This window comes from Hyperolius riggenbachi, chromosome 7, assembly GCF_040937935.1.
Source record: "Hyperolius riggenbachi isolate aHypRig1 chromosome 7, aHypRig1.pri, whole genome shotgun sequence".
Taxonomy (NCBI): domain Eukaryota; kingdom Metazoa; phylum Chordata; class Amphibia; order Anura; family Hyperoliidae; genus Hyperolius; species Hyperolius riggenbachi.
The window spans coordinates 174544666-174564696 of record NC_090652.1 but is presented as its reverse complement, the minus strand read 5'-3'; the positions used below and the strand labels follow the sequence as shown (position 1 = coordinate 174564696).

Genomic DNA, 20031 nt, shown 5'->3' with positions numbered 1-20031 from the left:
TGTACTGAAAACAATATGAGACTCATATCTGTGCTAATAATGTTTTATTTCTTAGCTGTACTACACATACAAATCATTATATCATACATTTATTTTCCCATCAGATTCCCTTTAAGTTATTGGCCAAAATAAGGGAGGGGCGCTGACAGGTGAAAATTGCTCTGGTCCTAAAGGGGAAAAACCCCTTAGTGGTCAAGTGGTAAATTGAATATTTGTATTACTTTATTACATTTTTGCTTGCTTGAAGGAAAAGGAAGTAAACAGGCGTTGGTCCCATGTTTTGGTTACTCTCCTACTCTAGCAAATCATTGCCAATAATTCTATTTTTGAGTATACAGAGTATATGTCTCTTATTCTGTAGTGCTTTTGATTGTACTCTACTGCTATGCCTTCTGTATACAGTTCTGCTGTGCACTAAAAAAAAAAAAAGAGAGACAGTTATGCACTACCTATCCAAGATTAGTTTTAGTTGTACCTCACAGCGCCACCCAGTGTAATGACCCAGCTGTAAGATTTGCAAAGCGCTTTTCTCCCGTAGGACCCAAAGGGCATAAGCTTGTCTCAGATCAGTACATAGTGGTGCATACAAAACATAAAAATATGTTGGCTGGAATCCCTTGACAATTAGATTGTTAGCCAATCTGAGGGATATTTAGTGACTACTACACTCAAAAAAAGATGTGTAAGATGCAACTATATAACATATTACTGTGTATGTAGATTATTGACATCTTCCGCAGTGTACTACTAATTAGTATACATCGTCATGTCACAGACGGTTCTAAAAAAAAAAGCTCACAATTTGATCCCAACCATAGTTATAATATTTTGAAGAGGTTATGGGGATAAATTAACTTACCAGCATGTTTTGGGAATTTGGAAGGTAGGAAACCAGAGTGCCTGGAAGAAACCTGTGCAAATATGGAGAAAACATACAAACTACAGGCAGATACTACCCTGGAAGTAGTGACTCCACCACTGCAAGGTAAAAATGTGATCTGCTATGCTTTGTATGCCTTCCCCATCTATATTTCACTATGTCCCCCTCTGTCTCTTTCACACATTTTATTATCGTTATATACACGGTTTGTCACTGTTACAGGGAACCTAGGACCCAGGGCTTATATAGTGCAGCTTCTGTGTCTGTAGACAATGGCCTCAATTCACTAAGATCATGCTGGAGATAATAAGGCAAGAGAAAACTTACCTCCACATAAGAGAGAGTTATCTTATCTCTTCATTCCTTAAGTTACCTCCTCTGTAGTTATTTTACCTCCTCTGTAGTTATTTTCACATGCAGTTAATAAACAGCCTGTCTTTAACTCTGGAGTTATTTTAAGGATTAAAGAGTTAACTTAAAGACAGAAGAGTTAACTTTAGGTTTGCCTGAAGTAAAATGTTTCCTGAATACTACATGCCTTATCACCATGGTAACAACTCTAGAAGAGTTATTAAAGACAGGAGATAAGCTTAGTGAATTGAGGCCATAGTCAGTTATATGTAATACAGAATAATCACCGGGTAGGACATATGACTATGATTTTGGTAGGGATTAGATTGTGAGTGTCTCTGAGAGACAGTTAGTACTGTACCAGAAACACAGGTGGCTGTGTATTTTACAGTAACGCATGGCACCTGCATTGCCATATGTTGCAGTGTGATTCAGGGTTGAGCAACGGGTAATTTGATAGGTTTTATTCGGAATTCATCCAGGTAATTAGCACACCTGGGGGGGGGGGGGGCGTGGGAGGATTAAACTTAACCAAGAGCCTTCTGCTTTAATCCGCCCCACGCTGCGTTCCAATTCACGGTCACGTGACTATCGCACTTCCTCCTTCAACCCAAAAGGAGGAAGTGCGGTAGTCATGTGACCATGAATTGGAACGCAGCGTGGAACACAGCGTGGGACGCGCCGTGGGACGGATTAAAGCAGAAGGCTTCTGTGTAAGTTTAATCCTGAAATATCTTCCTCACCAGGACTGTAAAACTTTTTCAGCCATGCCATAACCAGAGAGGAATGTTAAAAAGAGTGAATTCCCAGCAAGTGAACTTATGTATAAGCACCTCCCATAAAGATTTTTTTCTAATTTTCTAATTTGTATACCCTGGCTGCCGCAATACCTCTTACCCCAAGTATATGCAGTATGTGTTGGGCATGGATTTGATATATGTGAGTGTGTACATATCAGAATGATGACAGGAACAGACCGTTAAAACAGGTTAGGAAAGGAAGATGTTCCCATGGCTATTCAAGTAAACTCCTTTTCCTTGTACCACTCCCTTCTCTTCCTTACAGCTTCTATGTCCCCCCTGATGATTACTACAGCTGGGGCCTATGTGACACTGCTACTGTTCCAGCCCCAGACTCACTACGCGCCCCATACGGCAATACTACTTGTACCTGCTCTGATGGCATCCCTGCGTCAGATATACAGTGGAGGAAATAATTATTTGACCCCTCACTGATTTTGTAAGTTTGTCCAATGACAAAGAAATGAAAAGTCTCAGAACAGTATCATTTCAATGGTAGGTTTATTTTAACAGTGGCAGATAGCACATCAAAAGGAAAATCGAAAAAATAACCTTAAATAAAAGATAGCAACTGATTTGCATTTCATTGATTGTAATAAGTTTTTGAACCCTCTAACAATAAAAGACTTAATACTTAGTGGAAAAACCCTTGTTTGCAAGCACAGAGGTCAAATGTTTCTTGTAATTGATGACCAAGTTTGCACACATTTTAGGAGGAATGTTGGTCCACTCCTCTTTGCAGATCATCTCTAAATCCCTAAGGTTTCGAGGCTGTCTCTGTGCAACTCTGAGCTTGAGCTCCCTCCATAGGTTTTCTATTGGATTAAGGTCCGGAGACTGACTAGGCCACTCCATGACCTTAATGTGCTTCTTCTTGAGCCACTCCTTTGTTGCCTTTTCTGTATGTTTTGGGTCATTGTCGTGCTGGAACACCCATCCACGACCCATTTTCAGTTTCCTGGCAGAGGGAAGGAGGTTGTCGTTCAGGATTTCACGATACATGGCTCCGTCCATTTTCCCATTAATGCGATTAAGTTGTCCTGTGCCCTTAGCAGAAAAACACCCCCAAAGCAAAATGTTTCCACCCCCATGCTTGCTGGTGGGGACGGTGTTTTGGGGGTCATAGGCAGCATTTTTCTTCCTCCAAACACAGCGAGTTGAGTTAATGCCAAAGAGCTCTATTTTGGTCTCATCAGACCACAGCACCTTCTCCCAGTCACTCACAGAATCATTCAGGTGTCCATTGGCAAACTTCAGACGGGCCTGCATATGTGCCTTCTTGAGCAGGGGGACCTTGCGAGCCCTGCAGGATTTTAAATCATTGCGGTGTAATGTGTTTCCAATGGTTTTCTTGGTGACTGTGGTCCCTGCTAATTTGAGGTCATTCACTAACTCCTCCCGTGTAGTTCTAGGATGCTTTTTCACCTTTCTCAGAACCATTGACACCCCACGAGGTGAGATCTTGCGTGGAGCCCCAGAGCGAGGTCGATTGATGGTCATTTTGTGCTCCTTCCATTTTCGAACAATCGCACCAACAGTTGTCACCTTCTCTCCCAGCTTCTTGCTAATGGTTTTGTAGCCCATTCCAGCCTTGTGCAGGTCTACAATTTTGTCTCTGACATCCTTGGACAGCTCTTTGGTCTTTCCCATGTTGGAGAGTTTGGAGTCTGCTTGATTGATTGATTCTGTGGACAGGTGTCTTTTATACAGGTGACTAGTTAAGACAGGTGTCCTTAATGAGGGTGACTAATTGAGTAGAAGTGTCTAACCACTCTGTGGGAGCCAGAACTCTTAATGGTTGATAGGGGTTCAAAAACGTATTTCACTCAATGAAATGCAAATCAGTTGCTATCTTTTATTTAAGGTTATTTTTTCGATTTTCCATTTGATGTGCTATCTGCCACTGTTAAAATAAACCTACCATTGAAATGATACTGTTCTGAGACTTTTCATTTCTTTGTCATTGGACAAACTTACAAAATCAGTGAGGGGTCAAATAATTATTTCCTCCACTGTACATAACTGTGACATTCAAATAAACAGAAAACCTCAGCGCAACCACAATCAGTGTGTAAACTGATGTGGAATGGGACAGAGCAAATAGTGCAAGTGTTGCTGCTCAGAATGTATGTTCCCCAATTCTTGAGCAGAGAGCATATATATGAAGCAATACAGTACCTTCTCCTGAAGGGATGAAACCTTAATGCCTTTCAAGCTGTAGATACACACTCACTCTTGCTGTAATCCTGTGACATTGACACACAAATACGTCCAATAGTTTGTGCATTTTACCTTGGCTCATACCGAATGTCAAATGCACCGTTTAGAATTCCGGCACCAACGCGCAACCTCTCAATACCATTCCTGAAAAATTAACAAAATGTTAAGTAAATCATAATTAAAATGAATAAATTATGGAAATAACTGATTCAGTACATTGTGTATAACAGCTTAGTTTAGTTTGTATACAATAAATGCTTAAAAATGCATTGTTAATTAGTGGGAGGGGCAGTTAGCCAGGTATATATATTGTGAAGTGAGACTCAGTCTGAGTTTGCCCAGCCTGTGTGAATCACATCGCTCTAGTGGGATCACACCTATAGCTTTATATTAGCAAGAGCTTTTCAAATTACAAAGTGCTCAGAAAACCGCTCCTAGTGGGTTCCAGTCCTAATGGATACTGCATTTCTTGCCAGTGATAACATGACTCTATTTTGGTTTACACCAAAGTTTATACAAAAAGGCAACAGAGAAGAGGAAGCGGGAAAAAAAAAAAGGAAAGAGATAAAGAAAGGAGAAAAGGGAGAAGAAAAACGAAAGAAAGGAAAAGAGTAAAAGTAGAGATATATAATGAGAAGGAAGAATAGATAAACCAAGAAAGTCCAAGACCTCGGGTTCTTAATTCCACTACTTTGATTGTTCAGAATGAGTTATATGGAGTCAAGTCTGAAGTGATCAAAAATGGGTTTTAGATTATGTTTCGGGTGTCGGGTCTAGCAATTCATCTAACGTAGCTTGATCTGCAAGTGATTCTCTTATGTCTATCCAGCATGCCCAAGTCTCAAGATATGTTTCAAATCTATTTTGCGAGGAGTGTACTAGTTCTTCCATTTGCATTATGTGATTGATTGCATTAATTAATTCAGGGAGCTGTGGAGCATTAGTCAATTTTCAATGCCTCACAATGATAGCAGCTACGAGTATATGTCTAAGAAAATACTTTTTTGCTTTGGCAATTGACCCTGGCATAAAGGAAAGCAAGGCAACTCTGGGTGTAGGGGTTTTGGGAATTCCCACCACTTTAGAATATAATTTGAATGTTAGTTGCCCAAAATGTTCTTATAATTTTACATTCCTACCACATGTGCAAGTATGTACCCTTAGATGCGTTACATCGCCAGCAGAGTTCTGATACAGTAATTAAAATTAAAGATTAAAATTATGTAGCAACGCAGGTTGTCTGTACCGCGTGTATCAAAAAAGGGCACCTGGAGAAAAGGACGCGGGATATAGCCGAAATTATAAGTTGTAATGTAAAACCACATTTTTCGTTTAATAGCTTGTAAATGAAAATTTAGTGCTAAATAGGTTGAATAAACGGAAATTACATGGCAAAATACCGTCTATAACAACAAACGAATTCTGAAATGAAACATCAAATAGTGTCTATAACAAAAAATTATATTTACACTTGTGTTAAGCATAGTAATAGAATGGTAGATTTTACAAGTATTTTACTGCAATTATACTTAACTTTAGGCTCACACAGATCTATCCCTATCCCTAACCCCTAGACCCCCCCTCCTTTCTTTAAATATACATAATTTAATAATTTGTATATATTACATATATTGTGCTGTAACTATACCTAACCCTACTCTCACACAGAACCCTCCCTGTACCTATCACTAACACCTAGACCCCACCCCCCTTGTGGTGCCTAACCCTAACCACCCTCCTGGTGGTGCCTAATCCTAAGAATCCCCTGGTGGTGCCTAACACTAAGACTCCCCCTTGGTGGTGCCTAACCCTATATCTCCCCTGGTGGTGCCTAACCCTAACCATCCCCCTGGTGGTTCTCTGACTACTTTCCTGTCTCTAGGGCCCAGCCACAATAGGTTTGCCAGCGCAATAGGGATATATTTACTCTGCTCTATGTTTCTCCACAAAGGAGTAATTCAAGTACTGCCAATTAGTCAGCTGCGCAACCTGAGCAGTTTAAAGGACAACTGAAGAGAGGGGTATATGGAGGCTGCCATGTCTGTTTACTTTTAAGCAATACCAGTTGCCTGGCAAGCCCTGCTGACCCTCTGCCTCTAATACTTTCTGCCATAGACCGTGAACAACAGACCAGCAGGGCTGCCAGGCAACAGGTGTTTTTTAAAAGGGAATAAACATGGCAGCCTCTATAGTCTTCTCACTTTAGTTGTCCTTTAAAATAAAAAAGCAAATATAATGCAAACAGCACACTATGTATAGATACTCACCAATAAACCAGGACATTCAGTGAACACACATACAACCAATACCAACCCTGACTAACTAACTATTTACAATACAATACAATAACATTTGTAAAGCGCTTTTCTCCCATAGGACTCAAAGCGCATAGTTGTGTCTCAGATTAATACAGGGTTGCAGGCTGGGTTGTGTTACAGAGGAGATAGTCAGATGTTCATGAATGCCAGACTGAAGAGGTAGGTTTTCAGTTTAGACTTAAATGCTTCCAGGGATGGAGCTGTCCTGATTGGGTGTGGCAGGGAGTTCCAAAGTGTAGAGGCAACATGACAAAAGTCTCCGTCTCCAAAGGTTTTGAGGTGGACTCTGGGGGTGACCAAGGTGTTACGTCCTTTTGATCTAAGATTGTGGGGGGTGTGATGCAGTTGCAACACGTCCTTCAGGTATCCAGGGCCCAGATTGTGCAAGGATTTGAATGTCAGTAAGCCAATCTTAAACAGAATTCTCCATTTTATCGGTAGCCAGAGGAGTGAGCACAGGGTTGGTGTTATGTGGCAATGACGGGGTTGGCTCGTTAACAGCCTTGTGGCGGCAATCTGTACTAATTTCAGGCGGCGTAAGTCTTTCTTATGCAGGCCTGTGCAGAGGACGTTGCAGTAGTTTAACCTTGATGTGACGAAGGCATGAACTAGGGTTGGAAGATCTTCTGAAGGAATTAGGTGTTTAATCCTTACAATATTCCTTAGATGAAAGAAGGAATGTTTCACAACAGCTGAGATTTGATGCCTGAAGCTTAATTTCCCATCAATCAGTACTCCCAGGCTGCGCACACAGTCTGAGTTGTTCAGGTCTGAGCTCCCTATCCTTAGCGGTGTTGGTTGAGACTGGGGCTGCTTTGCTGTTGAGCCCTGATCCTCGATAACAAGAACCTCAGTTTTGTCAGCATTAAAGTGAGCCTCCGGACTAAAAAATCTACTCAGCAGAACTGAAAAGACTTGGTGTTTCTTTAACAGTTTCACAGCATCAGAACTTTGTTTTTCTTACCAAAGCATCATTTTTAGCTGCATTTTTAGCTAAGCTCCACCCATCAAAGAAAAAAAGACCTGGCTTTTTTTCCCTGATGCTGTGCAGAGCATGTTGTTATTCACATTGCCTAGCAACTGGGAGGTGTGCTCAGGACACAGGACAGTTGGAACTGTGTCATGCTCCCTGTCACCTCCTTTAAACCAAAAAGATGGCCGCTATCCTGAAATCAAACATTCGCCTGTTCTTTAAAACAGGGTGGGTAAGAGATTATATTACCTATCTATTTTAATTAACATAACTAATGTAACTTAATGACAGTATGTTTGTTTAGGCTGGAGTCCCTCTTTAAGTTTTAGCCAATTATTATTCATCCTCTCCTGAAGCTCAGCTAAGCATGCGTTTATTTGTGGAGTAGGGTCTGTGACGCCAGGTTTGAATGACAAATATAGCTGGGTGTCATCAGCATAGCAATGATATGTCAGGCGATAAAGTCAGGCCGGCCTGTAGGTAGGTATGTACTGCACCTGCGCGAGTGGCGCTGTCAATCACTGCCACGTGGTTCGGAGCGCCTGCGCAGTGCACTCCGGTTCATGTGGCGGTGATTGACAGCATCGCTCGCGCAGGCGCAGTACAGGCCGGCCTGACGTCATTGCCGGGGACCGGAAAGCTTCCCTAACGGCTTACCGCGGAGATGCAGCGAGGGACATGCTGGGAGCTTGGGGCTGGAGGTAGCCCCTGGTAAGTAGTCCTTTTTTTCCTTATAATCGCCTGATGACTCCTTTAAATAGTACATGTAATCAGTAACAGGAAGCAGCCGGTGAAGTAAATCTGCAGACAGTACTTCTGAATCAACAACAGGCCAGAATGGGAACTGAAAGTCCTTGCAACAACAGTGAAGGGCCACCTGCTGGTGGACGGCAGAAGTCCAGGGCTTTGGAGGACTTTATCAAGCTCCCGATATGTTCTAGGGATAGACTGATTCAAGTTAAGTTCCTGCATAGGACGTACATGACCCCAGTTCGGATGAACAGCATTTCACGTGCAAACAGTGCTACTTGCCCTAAATGCAACCAACAAGACGGTACCTTTTTTCATGTATTTTGGCAATGCCCTGTCATCGCTACGTTTTGGACCGAAGTTTTACAGATAATTAATGCCATTTTAACCATCCAACTTGTTCCTGATCCTAAGTTGGTGCTCCTGGGGACAATGGGCGAAACCTCCCTCAATAAGCATGCTCAATATTTAATTCAACTACTTACCTTTTATGGTCGCAAAGAAATACTAAGAGTATGGAAGGGCGCTGGAGGCACCTCGATTAATCATTGGAAAAAAACAGTAAACCAATCTTTGACATTATATAAACTGACCTATTTAAAGAGACTCCGTAACAAAAATTGCATCCTGTTTTTTATCATCCTACAAGTTCCAAAAGCTATTCTAATGTGTTCTGGCTTACTGCAGCACGTTCTACTATCACCATCTCTGTAATAAATCAACTTATCTCTCTCTTGTCAGACTTGTCAGGCCTGTGTCTGGAAGGCTGCCAAGTTCTTCAGTGTTGTGGTTCTATGATGCATCTCCCTCCTCCAGGCCCTCTCTGCACACTGCCTGTGGGTTATTTAGATTAGGGCAGCTTCTCTCTTCTCTCTTATCTTTTACAAGCTGGATAAATCCTCCTCTGAGCTGGCTGGGCTTTCACATACTGAGGAATTACATACAGGCAGAGCTGTCTGCACTCTGCAGGAAGAAACAGCCTGATACTTCAGTGGAAGATAGCTGCAGGGGGAAAGAAACACACAAATTATCTCTTGAGATTCAAAAGGAAGGGTGTATACAGCCTGCTTGTGTAGGAATGTATTTTCTATGTGTGGACATACTGTACATCAACCTACTTCCTGTTTTGGTGGCCATTTTGTTTGTTTATAAACAAACTTTTTAAACTGTTTTTAACCACTTTTAATGCGGCGAGGAGCGGCGAAATTGTGACAGAGGGTAATAGGAGATGTCCCCTAACGCACTGGTATGTTTACTTTTGTGCGATTTTAACAATACAGATTCTCTTTAACCACTTTCGGATTTCCCAGACGCATAACTACGCCCCTATTGACTTAATTAGCGGATCAGGGGCGTTTATAAACGCCCCTGCCGCTATTGTGCTGTGCGGGCGCGATCGCGCGCGTGGACGCGCGCGCTCCCGCGCGCCCCCGCTCCCGCGCGCTCCCGCCCGCGGGTGCGCGCCCCCGTGCGTGCACGTGCACGTGCACCAGCTTCATTTATTTCTGGGTGGGATTGATGAATGGGAGTAATTACTCCCATCACCAATCAGATGCCTGTAACCATGAATGAGCACTGCTATAAGCCAATAGCAGTGCTCATTCATTTGTGAGGTTTACAAACAATGTTGCCAGCACTTAAGAAGATACAGTTACCTTGTAATCACTCCTGAGAGGATTACAAGGTAACTGGATCTTCTTTTCTTGTAGTCTGACTGCCACCTAGAGGATTTTATAAATATACCAGGACTTATAAATAAATATACCAGGACTATATACCCCTGATCAACCCTGATTAACCCTGATCAACCCTGATCTAATCCTAGCCTCCCTTGCTTTTTTTTTATGGTTGGAAATATAGAAATAGTGTATCTTTTCATTTTTTTCTCTTTTTTCTTTTTAAAATGCATAGAGAATAACATTATTACTAAAATAAAATATCACCCTTGAAAAGCCTAATTTGTGGCGAAAAAAACAACCTATAGATCATTCACATGTGATGAGTAGCAATAAAGTTATCAGTGAATGAATGGGAGGAGCGCTGAAATGTAAAAGTTGTTTTGGTTTTAAGGGAAGAAAACCTGTGATCCTGAAGTGGTTAAGTAGGAATTGTCCAAACAAATTTGAAAAAATTTGGTCTCCATGGACTGGTAATCCAGATATTACCTCTGACACTCCTTCCTAAGCTAAAGTTATAATCTTTAATATTAATAACTTTAATCTGGATATAGTGCTTGGTGGTGTGGTGCTGGGGGGCGGGGGTGGAGGCGACCTAACTAACCTGTTCTTCCTTTCCTCTGTTTCTCCTCTTTTTCTCTTCTTTTCCTTTAAGCTATATACCCTGCATTAATACAGAGGTTATAATTTGATGTACTATAATGAAGTTAGGACAAAGTATGTAATGCTCCTGATACAATTTGGGCTCCTGAAGAAGCCGGAAGAGCCGGCGAAATCGATTGAGGACGCTGTCCTCCGCCATTGGCACACTGGGTCCGCTTCTCCCTGCCGCTTCCATGCATCTCCAGCTTTCCTCATCTCAGCACCGTCTCCCCCTGCTTGCCTGAGTAGCCATACTCACCATCCACCATCCGGAATCAACCTCTTAGGATACAGTAAGAGCCCAACGGGCATATACATTGCTTTCCATTAACAGCCTGGCTATGCAGCAACATATGGGCTGCTTCTGCAACAACCTGATGTTTTGATGTGACCATCTGCTGTGCCTTATTGATATAGGCTGGACTGCTGATTCATGTGCTGATTCATGTGCTTCAATGCCTGTCTGCTGACTGCATGCATATGCTTACTGCTTATTGCATACTTATGCTCATTGCAACCCAATGGCTGTTCATCAAGATATAAGTCTGGCTTTTATGACATGATCGGCTTGACACATGCTGCACTATAATCCTTGAGTTGCTGCCTCTGCTCTAACACACCATACTGGTTGCTTTATATCCTTTTTGTCATGTGGATACTCATTGTGGTAAACTGCAAGCATTGGGGGAGATGAAGATGCCTCTTGTTCTGATATGCTGTTGCAATTTTTGGATCCTTTTTTGAATTCACTATCTGCCTGTAGGCGGTATACATAAATTTATCTAGTGGAAATTCTGGACTGGCTCGGTGGATCCGAGTCCATTGTGAATTCACAAAACAACCTACATCTTATGACCCAGTTTGTATCCTAACTGCGCAGTTACTAAACTGGTTCCGTACCATATGCATACTTGAGCTATCTTAGCGAGAATTCCAGGGGGAATCTGGGTGATTGGGGGGAGCGGGTGGGTTTATGTGGATGGTGGTCTTTGGCGGGAGTTGTCTTATGCTATATATGTTTTTATAATTTTTTGATAAGTAATCAATAAAGTTTTGTACCTCTTTTTGAATTATAAGTGTTTGTGCTCAATCAGGTCACACCCCTCCTTTACCTTATCTCAAAGTTTATTTCCATTTAATCTGGATATAGTGTCTGGTGGTGTGGTGCTGGGGGGCGGGGGTGGAGGCGACCTAACTAACCTGTTCTTCCTTTCCTCTGTTTCTCCTCTTTTTCTCTTCTTTTCCTTTAAGCTATATACCCTGCATTAATACAGAGGTTATAATTTGATGTACTATAATTAAGTTAGGACAAAGTATGTAATGCTCCTGATACAATTTGGGCTCCCTGAATTCTATGGACAATTCTTAAAAGAATCTCTAGGAAGGAGCCACTATGTACTAGAGTATCCTGTACTATGATTTATGATATTGTATCTAAGCTTAATTCTGTCCTGTTGTGGCCTCTTGGCAATGTTTTGTTGTATTAAAATCAATAAAATGATTTGTTAAAAAAAAGAAGTCCAGGGCTACCAGAAACAGGGCACAGGCACCTGCTGGTGGACAGTGAAAGTCTAGGGCAGTCCAAGTTAATACTGCCACCAGCAGGCAAGAAATGGCAGTACATAGTTCCTGGCATATCCCCCCGCCCTTAAAGAGATCTGTACTGTCCGATTTGTACAATTAAAAGCATACCAATCAAGTAACTGTGATCTCCTGGATCCATCTTTGCTGTTTCTGCCACTCCCCGCCGCGATCCTGGGCTTTTAATTGCCAGTTTTAGGCAGTGTTTACAAACAAAAACATGCCCGCTAACCAGGAAGTGGTGTGTGTACAGTGTGTGTGTGTGTACAGTGTGTGTGTGTGTGTGTGTATGTGTGTATGTATGTATATATATATATATATACATACATACATACATACACACACGCACGCACGCACGCACGCACGCACACACACACACACACACACACACACACATACTGTACACACAGGCACTAATATGTGTGTATACTACATGGTTTTCTTACATAGTGAATTATCTGCACTTCAATCTGGAATTCTCACAGTTTCTCAGCATGTTACAGGCAGCTCCCTCCCTCCTCAGCCTCACAGTAATCAACAAAGCACACAGGCGTGAGCCTAGAGGGGGCGTGGAGAGATGTGCATGACTTGTATTCATTACAACAGAGGCAACCCCTTCCTCCCTGGGTCGACAAAGCTTGACAAAGAAAAGAAGATTAGATATATTACAGAGACAGTGCAACTAGAAAAGGCTGCATCACTCCAAACCACATTAGAACAGGTATAGGAACTTATATGATAGAAGAAATAAGGCTGAAAATGTTGTTACAGAGTCTATTTAAGGAGCAGCCTCAGGATGCTCCACCATAATTTTGTAACTCTACTGCCAGAGTCCCAAGAGATGGCAGGGTGGACAGCAGTTGCCAAAGCTAGGCAGGCAGGGAGGTAAACACAAAATTACACTTTAAAACTTGGGTTTCAGGAAGCTGGAACTCAGACTGGAAACCACCAAGCAAGGGGGAAGATTGGACAAGGAATTGGAAAACATCAGATAAGGCATCGGGCTGGCAGGCAAAAGGCAGAATCCAAAAGACAACAAAAGTAGGACCGCATATAGCTAACCTGGGTATGGAGGGAGGGCAATATTTCAAAACAAAACATGACCAGAACAAGCTGGACAGCAGGCAATTCTGAAAATTGGACCTCAGGAAGCTTGTGCGTAGACTGGGAACTACAAGGCAAGGAGGCAGGTTGAACAACAGATAGGGTAGCATACTGGTAGGCATCAGGCAAAGCAGCACGCTGGCAGACGTCAGGCAGGCAGACATCAGGCAAAGCAGAACGCTGGCAGACGTCAGGCAGGCAGACGTCAGGCAGGGCAGCAGGCTGGCAGGTCTTGTGGCAGAGCAGCAGACTGGCAGGCATCAGGCAGGGTAGCACGCTGGCAGTCAACAGCCAGGACAGCAGACTGGCAAGCAATGGTCAAGATGGCAGACTGGACACCATCAGGCTGGACAAGAGACTAGGTACTAACAAGAGGAACAACGGATTGGATACCAATAGACTGGGCAGTCGACTGGATACCATCAGGCAGGTCAGTGGACTGGATACCAACAGGCAGGTCAGTGGACTGGATACCAGCAGGCTGGGAAGCAGACTGGATACTGACAGGCAGATCAGCGGACTGGAAACTAACAGGCAGTTCAGCAGAGTGGATACCAACAGACAGGTCAGTGGACTGGATACCAACAGGTTGGGCAGTGGACTGGATACAAACAGGCTGAGCAGCGGACTGGATACCAACAGGCAGGGCAGCGGACTGGATACCAACAGGCAGGGCAGCGGACTGGATACCAACAGGCAGGGCAGCGGACTGGATACCAACAGGCAGGGCAGCGGACTGGATACCAACAGGCAGGGCAGCAGACTGGATACCAACAGGCAGGTCAGTGGACTGGATACCATCAGGCTCGGCAGTGGACTGAATACCAACAGGCAGGTCAGTGGACTGGATACTAACAAGCTGTCAGAATTCTAGTGGTTTTATTTATCCAGGAAAAGCTGTCATATGTGTATGTTTTACGTTTTAATGTTCTATGCAAAATTTCATTGTAAACTGTAAAGTTAGAGTACTTTTTAAAAATATTGCTCTGTGACATCTCAGCATATTCCAAGCAGTGAAACTCATAATTGAATTATTCTAGTTACAAAAAGCCAGAACATTCTTGTTTATGTTAGTGCGTGGCCTTGACATTTGAAAGATGCCTCTGTGAAAAGACTGGGAACAAGTTAAAACTCACATTACAGCAGTAATTTTATATGCACATTTTCTTAATTATTACACATAGATATTATTAATCTAAATATTAATAATCAATACAGTCCTTCTAAAGAAAGAAATAGTTATTGTTAAACCCTGTATAATATAATTTAATACTTTGAAATATATTTAAAAGCTAGTGATGATTTGAGACAGTAAAACATTCTTGTAGGATTGTTTTGGTTCTGGAGAATTGTTGATGGGTTCTGGGTACAAGGCTGTCTCAGTTAGCTAAACACTGAAAGCTGATAACACATGATGTTTTGGGAACAGACTTTATAAAATATAAAATAAGGTGTTTTCCCAATTAGTTAAAGATTATTCAATGATGCCACCTGGCAATTTCATAGTCTTATAAAATTAATATTATTAATATAGATTGTTATGAAATGGTAACCTCTGCCGGTTGAAGTCATTATATTTATTCATAACAAAGGCAAATCTATAGAACCTGATTTTATATTATTAAGATTTTATATGCAATTATTTCTTATACAGGGAATGCAGAATTATTAGGCAAATGAGTATTTTGACCACATCATCCTCTTTATGCATGTTGTCTTACTCCAAGCTGTGTAGGCTCGAAAACCTACTACAGATTAAGCATATTAGGTGATGTGCATCTCTGTAATGAGAAGGGGTGTGGTCTAATGACATCAACACCCTATATCAGTTGTGCATAATTATTAGGCAACTTCCTTTCCTTTGGCAAAATGGGTCAAAAGAAGGACTTGACAGGCTCAGAAAAGTCAAAAATAGTGAGATATCTTGCAGAGGGATGCAGCACTCTTAAAATTGCAAAGCTTCTGAAGCGTGATCATCGAACAATCAAGCGTTTCATTCAAAATGCTCAACAGGGTCGCAAGAAGCGCGTGGAAAAACCAAGGCGCAAAATAACTGCCCATGAACTGAGAAAAGTCAAGCGTGCAGCTGCCAAGATGCCACTTGTCACCAGTTTGGCCATATTTCAGAGCTGCAACATCACTGGAGTGCCCAAAAGCACAAGGTGTGCAATTTTTAAAGACATGGCCAAGGTAAGAAAGGCTGAAAGACGACCACCACTGAACAAGACACACAAGCTGAAACGTCAAGACTGGGCCAAGAAATATCTCAAGACTGATTTTTCTAAGGTTTTATATACTGATTAAATGAGGAGAGTGAGTCTTGATGGGCCAGATGGATGGGCCCGTGGCTGGATTGGTAAAGGGCAGAGAGCTCCAGTCCGACTCAGACGCCAGCAAGGTGGAGGTGGAGTACTGGTTTGGGCTGGTATCATCAAAGATGAGCTTGTGGGGCCTTTTTCGGGTTGAGGATGGAGCCAATCTCAACTCGCAGTCCTACTGCCAGTTTCTGGAAGACACCTTCTTCAAGCAGTGGTACAGGAAGAAGTCTGCATCCTTCAAGAAAAACATTATTTTCATGCAGGACAATGCTCCATCACACGCGTCCAAGTACTCCACAGCGTGGCTGGCAAGAAAGGGTATAAAAGAAGAAAAACTAATGACATGGCCTCCTTGTTCACCAGATCTGAACCTCATTGAGAACCTGTGGTCCATCATAAATGTGAGATTTACAAGGAGGGAAAACAGTACACCTCTCTGAACAGTGTCTGGGAGGCTGTGGTTGCTGCTGCACGCAATGTTGATGGTGAACAGATCAAAACACTGACAGAATCCATGGATGGCAGGCTTTTAAATGCCATTGAAAAGCAAGGTGGCTATATTGGTCACTGATTTGTTTTTGTTTTGTTTTTAAATGTCAGAAATGTATATTTGTGAATGTTGAGATGTTATATTGGTTTCACTGGTAAAAATAAATAATTGAAATGGGTATATATTTGTTTTTTGTTAAGTTGCCTAATAATTATGCACAGTAATAGTCACCTGCACACACAGATATCCCCCTAAAATAGCTAAAACTAAAAACAAACTAAAAACTACTTTCAAAAATATTAAAACACAGAGGAAGGAAAGAGTGAATGGGGATCACAATCCTCATATAAAGCGGGAAGGAGACCATAGACCCCAAACCCTTGAAAATGTAGAATTAGCTCCTCTTACTAACCAGGTCAACTGATATAGAAGAAGAGATGAATTTACCAGTTTTAACCATACAGTTAAAGAGAGTTCAGAGGTCCTTCTCCATTCCAGTGCAACGGTCTTATAGCATAGAATAATAATAGTCTAAGCAAGAGTTTTTTTATGACTGCCAAGAGGCAGATCTTCTATCAAGCCCAGTAGACATGACTTGTATGAGGAGACCGCATAGAGACCTAAATGATCATTCAGAAATTTTAAGACTTTTTCCCAAAATGCTTGAATTAAAGGGCAATCCCAATGTTTAAAAGTTCCTGGGCTATATTCACATTTCCAACAAGCATCGCTGATGCCCTTAGAAAATTTAGAGATTTTTTGAGGAGTGTAGTAAATTTGATGGAACCAGCGAATCTGTATTAACTTATCACGAGAACTAAATACAGTCTTCATGTAAGACCCTTCAAAATCTACCAATTCGAAATTAGTAATTTCTTCACCCCAGTTAACCCATCTGTCCCTGGCCTTAGTCAGCCTATAATCATAATTATGTTGAATAAAGTTTAAGTAATATCTGGAAATAAGCTTCTCTGGGATATTTATCTAAAAAACACTTTTCTACTATACCTGGGGACAAGGACACCATAAGGCTACCAAATTGTGCAGAAGCAGCATGGCGCAGCTGAAAATATCTAAAACGAAAGCGCGCAGGAATACCAAATTCAGAGACCATTTGAGGCCAAGTTTTGAATTTATCTTTGATAAACAAATGATTGATGTATTTGACTCCATATCCAATCCAGAAGCCCGGTTCATTAAAAGATAAAAATGCAGGCAATGTAGGGTTGCTCCATATGGGGGCACTTGGAGAGACATGTGTGCCTGCCTCACCCACCAAAGCTTGGCATTTACGAAAGATCCGCAGAGAATATTTTAGGATATTGATGCCCTCTGTAGCAAATACTTCTCCTCTGTAAATCATTACATAAGGATTCAAATGAATGCGCCATATCCGCTTCTGCATCTAAAGCTGCATCATCTCTGGTATTACGTAACCATCTACAGATATAGGTAAGTTGTGCAGCATAATAATATAATTGAAAATGGTGGAGGACTAATCCTCCTTTATTAGTAGGCAACCGTAATGTGTCAATAGAAAGTCTAGGGATACGATTAGACCACAGGAAACTTTGAATCGTACTATTAAGTTTAGTAAAGTACGTGTTTGGGAGCCAGATGGGGGACATCAGTAATACATACAGTAATTTGGGGGCTATTATCATTTTAATAGTATTAACTCGACGCATAAGATCCAGGGGCAGGAATACCCATTTTTTAAGCTTTTCTTCTACTCATTAAGAACAGGGAGCAAATTATTTTGTAGATAAGACGCATTATTTTTAGTAACTACAATGCCCAGATAGCGAAATGAGTGACTGATTTGAAGTGGAGAATTCGGGGGAAGCGTATCTAGGGATTCTTGATCAATGGGGCAAAGGACAGACTTATACCAATTTACTTTTAATCCTGAAATCTCACCAAATTTCTTATATACCTACAGCACTCTCTGCAACGAGGATCTGGGGTTGTCTAAATATAGTAGTAGTTCATCAGCATACAGCTAAATTTTTTCCTGAACCCTCTTAATAACCCATCCCCCAATACCTGAGTCCTCCCGTATGAAGGCTGCCAAAGGCTCCATGGCAAGGGCAAACAGCAGGGGAGATAAAGGAGAACCCTGCCGGATGCCCCTACCAATATTAAAAGGAGCAGAAATAAGCCCATTCACCCGAAGACGTGCCAATGGTTCAGTATATAAAAGTTGCACCCATTTCTGAAAGGTATTTCCAAATTGAAAGGCATCCATGACAGCAAAAAGATATTGCCATGAAACTGTATCAAACGCTTTGTTTGTATCAAGCAAGGAGGACTCTGGAGCCAGCGTTGCTATGAGTATGCTGCAGGTTTGCAAAAAGCCTTCTGATATTTAATTTGGTAGAGCGATAAGGGATAAAACCAGTTTGGTCTTGGAAGACTAATTTTTCGATTACTTGATTTAGTCTGCCGGCTAAAATTTTGTCAAGAACTTTAACATCCGAGAATAACAGGCAGATGGGACGGTAGGAATCACAGGAATCTGAACTTTTCCCAGGCTTCAAAAGAAGGGTAATATGAGCTTCTTGCATTGAATCCGGGAAAAATACCAGAGTCCAAGGCACTATTAAACGTTTGAAGAAGTTCAAGTGAGGTAAGGGCTCTACCCTTTATATACCACTCGGAGGGAATACCCTCAGGCCCGGGGGCTTTATTTGGTTTGAGACTCTTAATGGCATCTGAAATTTCGCTTACAGATAAAGGAGCATCAAGTATTTGCCTATCCGAGTCATCAAGTTCAGGCAGTTGACAACGACTAAGGAAGTCAACTAGTAAAGATTGGTCACACGGAGGGTTTTTTAGTATATAGATTACTATAGAATTTTCTGAATTCTTTTAGAATACTTTCTGAGGTGCAACACTCAATACCAGATGTGGAGATAAGTCTTGGGATTGCTATTGACGAGTGACTGTCACGTAGCAAGCACGCTAAAATTTTGCTCAACTTGTTTCCACATTCAAACATACGTTGATATGCAATGAATTATTTTCGTTTGGCTCTGTTTAGTAGCCTAAGTTCATGATCACGCCTAGTTTTAAACCAAATTTGATAATTTTCAGGTGTAGAGACTGATTCAAATTCTTGTTTTGCTTTAATCATAGCATTCTCTGTGCGACCAATAAAGGCTTCATCATTTTTGAGAGTGATGCCTTTAATATGACTGAAATGACCCTGGAGAGCCGCTTTAGATGCATCCCAAACTATATTGGCAGGTGCCGTACCACTGTTAATTCGCCAATATTCTGTCATCTGAGTTTTACAATGATTCAGAACCACTTCATCCTGTAACCACAGTTGCCCCATCTTCCACCCCCAAAACCAGATTGAGAGCCAAGAGCTAATGAACAGAACAAAGGGGAGTGATCTGATATCCCATGCGAGTGGTATTCAAGCTTTTTAACCTTAGTTAGTATTGATTGTGATCCCATAATCATATTTATTCTAGACATGGTACCAGCAGAGACAGAGAAACATGAAAAAGTAGTTTTACTGGGGTTGCGCCATCTCCAAATGTCAGAGGATGTGCTTTTGGACCCATTCTCTAAAGGCTAGTTGACCCCTATGCTCCCCAGGGCTAGATCTATCCAGGAGAAGATTGGAGACCGTGTTAAAATCACCACATATTAGGAGTGGACCAGAGGCTAGGTCATGTATATGTGATATTAATTTATCTAAAACAGAAATGTTGAAGGGAGGAGGAACATATATAGAGGCAACCGTTAACATTATGGCCTTCATACGAGAATTGTATCACTACAAATCGTCCAAGGTGGTCCGTAATTACTGAATGGACTTTTATCGGTGCTCGTTTGGCTACCAATATAACAGTGCCATGAGAGTATGTGGAGAATTGGGAAGCGTACACATTAGCAATCCAGGGTTTTTTAAGAG

At 41.7% G+C, this 20031-nt stretch overlaps 1 protein-coding gene across 3 annotated transcripts in view; it reads right to left on the bottom strand.

The window, feature by feature from the left end:
- The window catches only part of LOC137524724 (tRNA N6-adenosine threonylcarbamoyltransferase, mitochondrial-like), a 301894-nt gene that overhangs the window by 45025 nt on the left and 236838 nt on the right, over positions 1 to 20031 (bottom strand). For all 3 annotated transcript variants that reach the window (XM_068244913.1, XM_068244912.1, XM_068244911.1), the window contains one exon: positions 4324 to 4395. In XM_068244913.1, coding sequence (XP_068101014.1) covers positions 4324 to 4395 — 72 coding nt within the window. The remainder of the gene's footprint in view (positions 1 to 4323; positions 4396 to 20031) is intronic.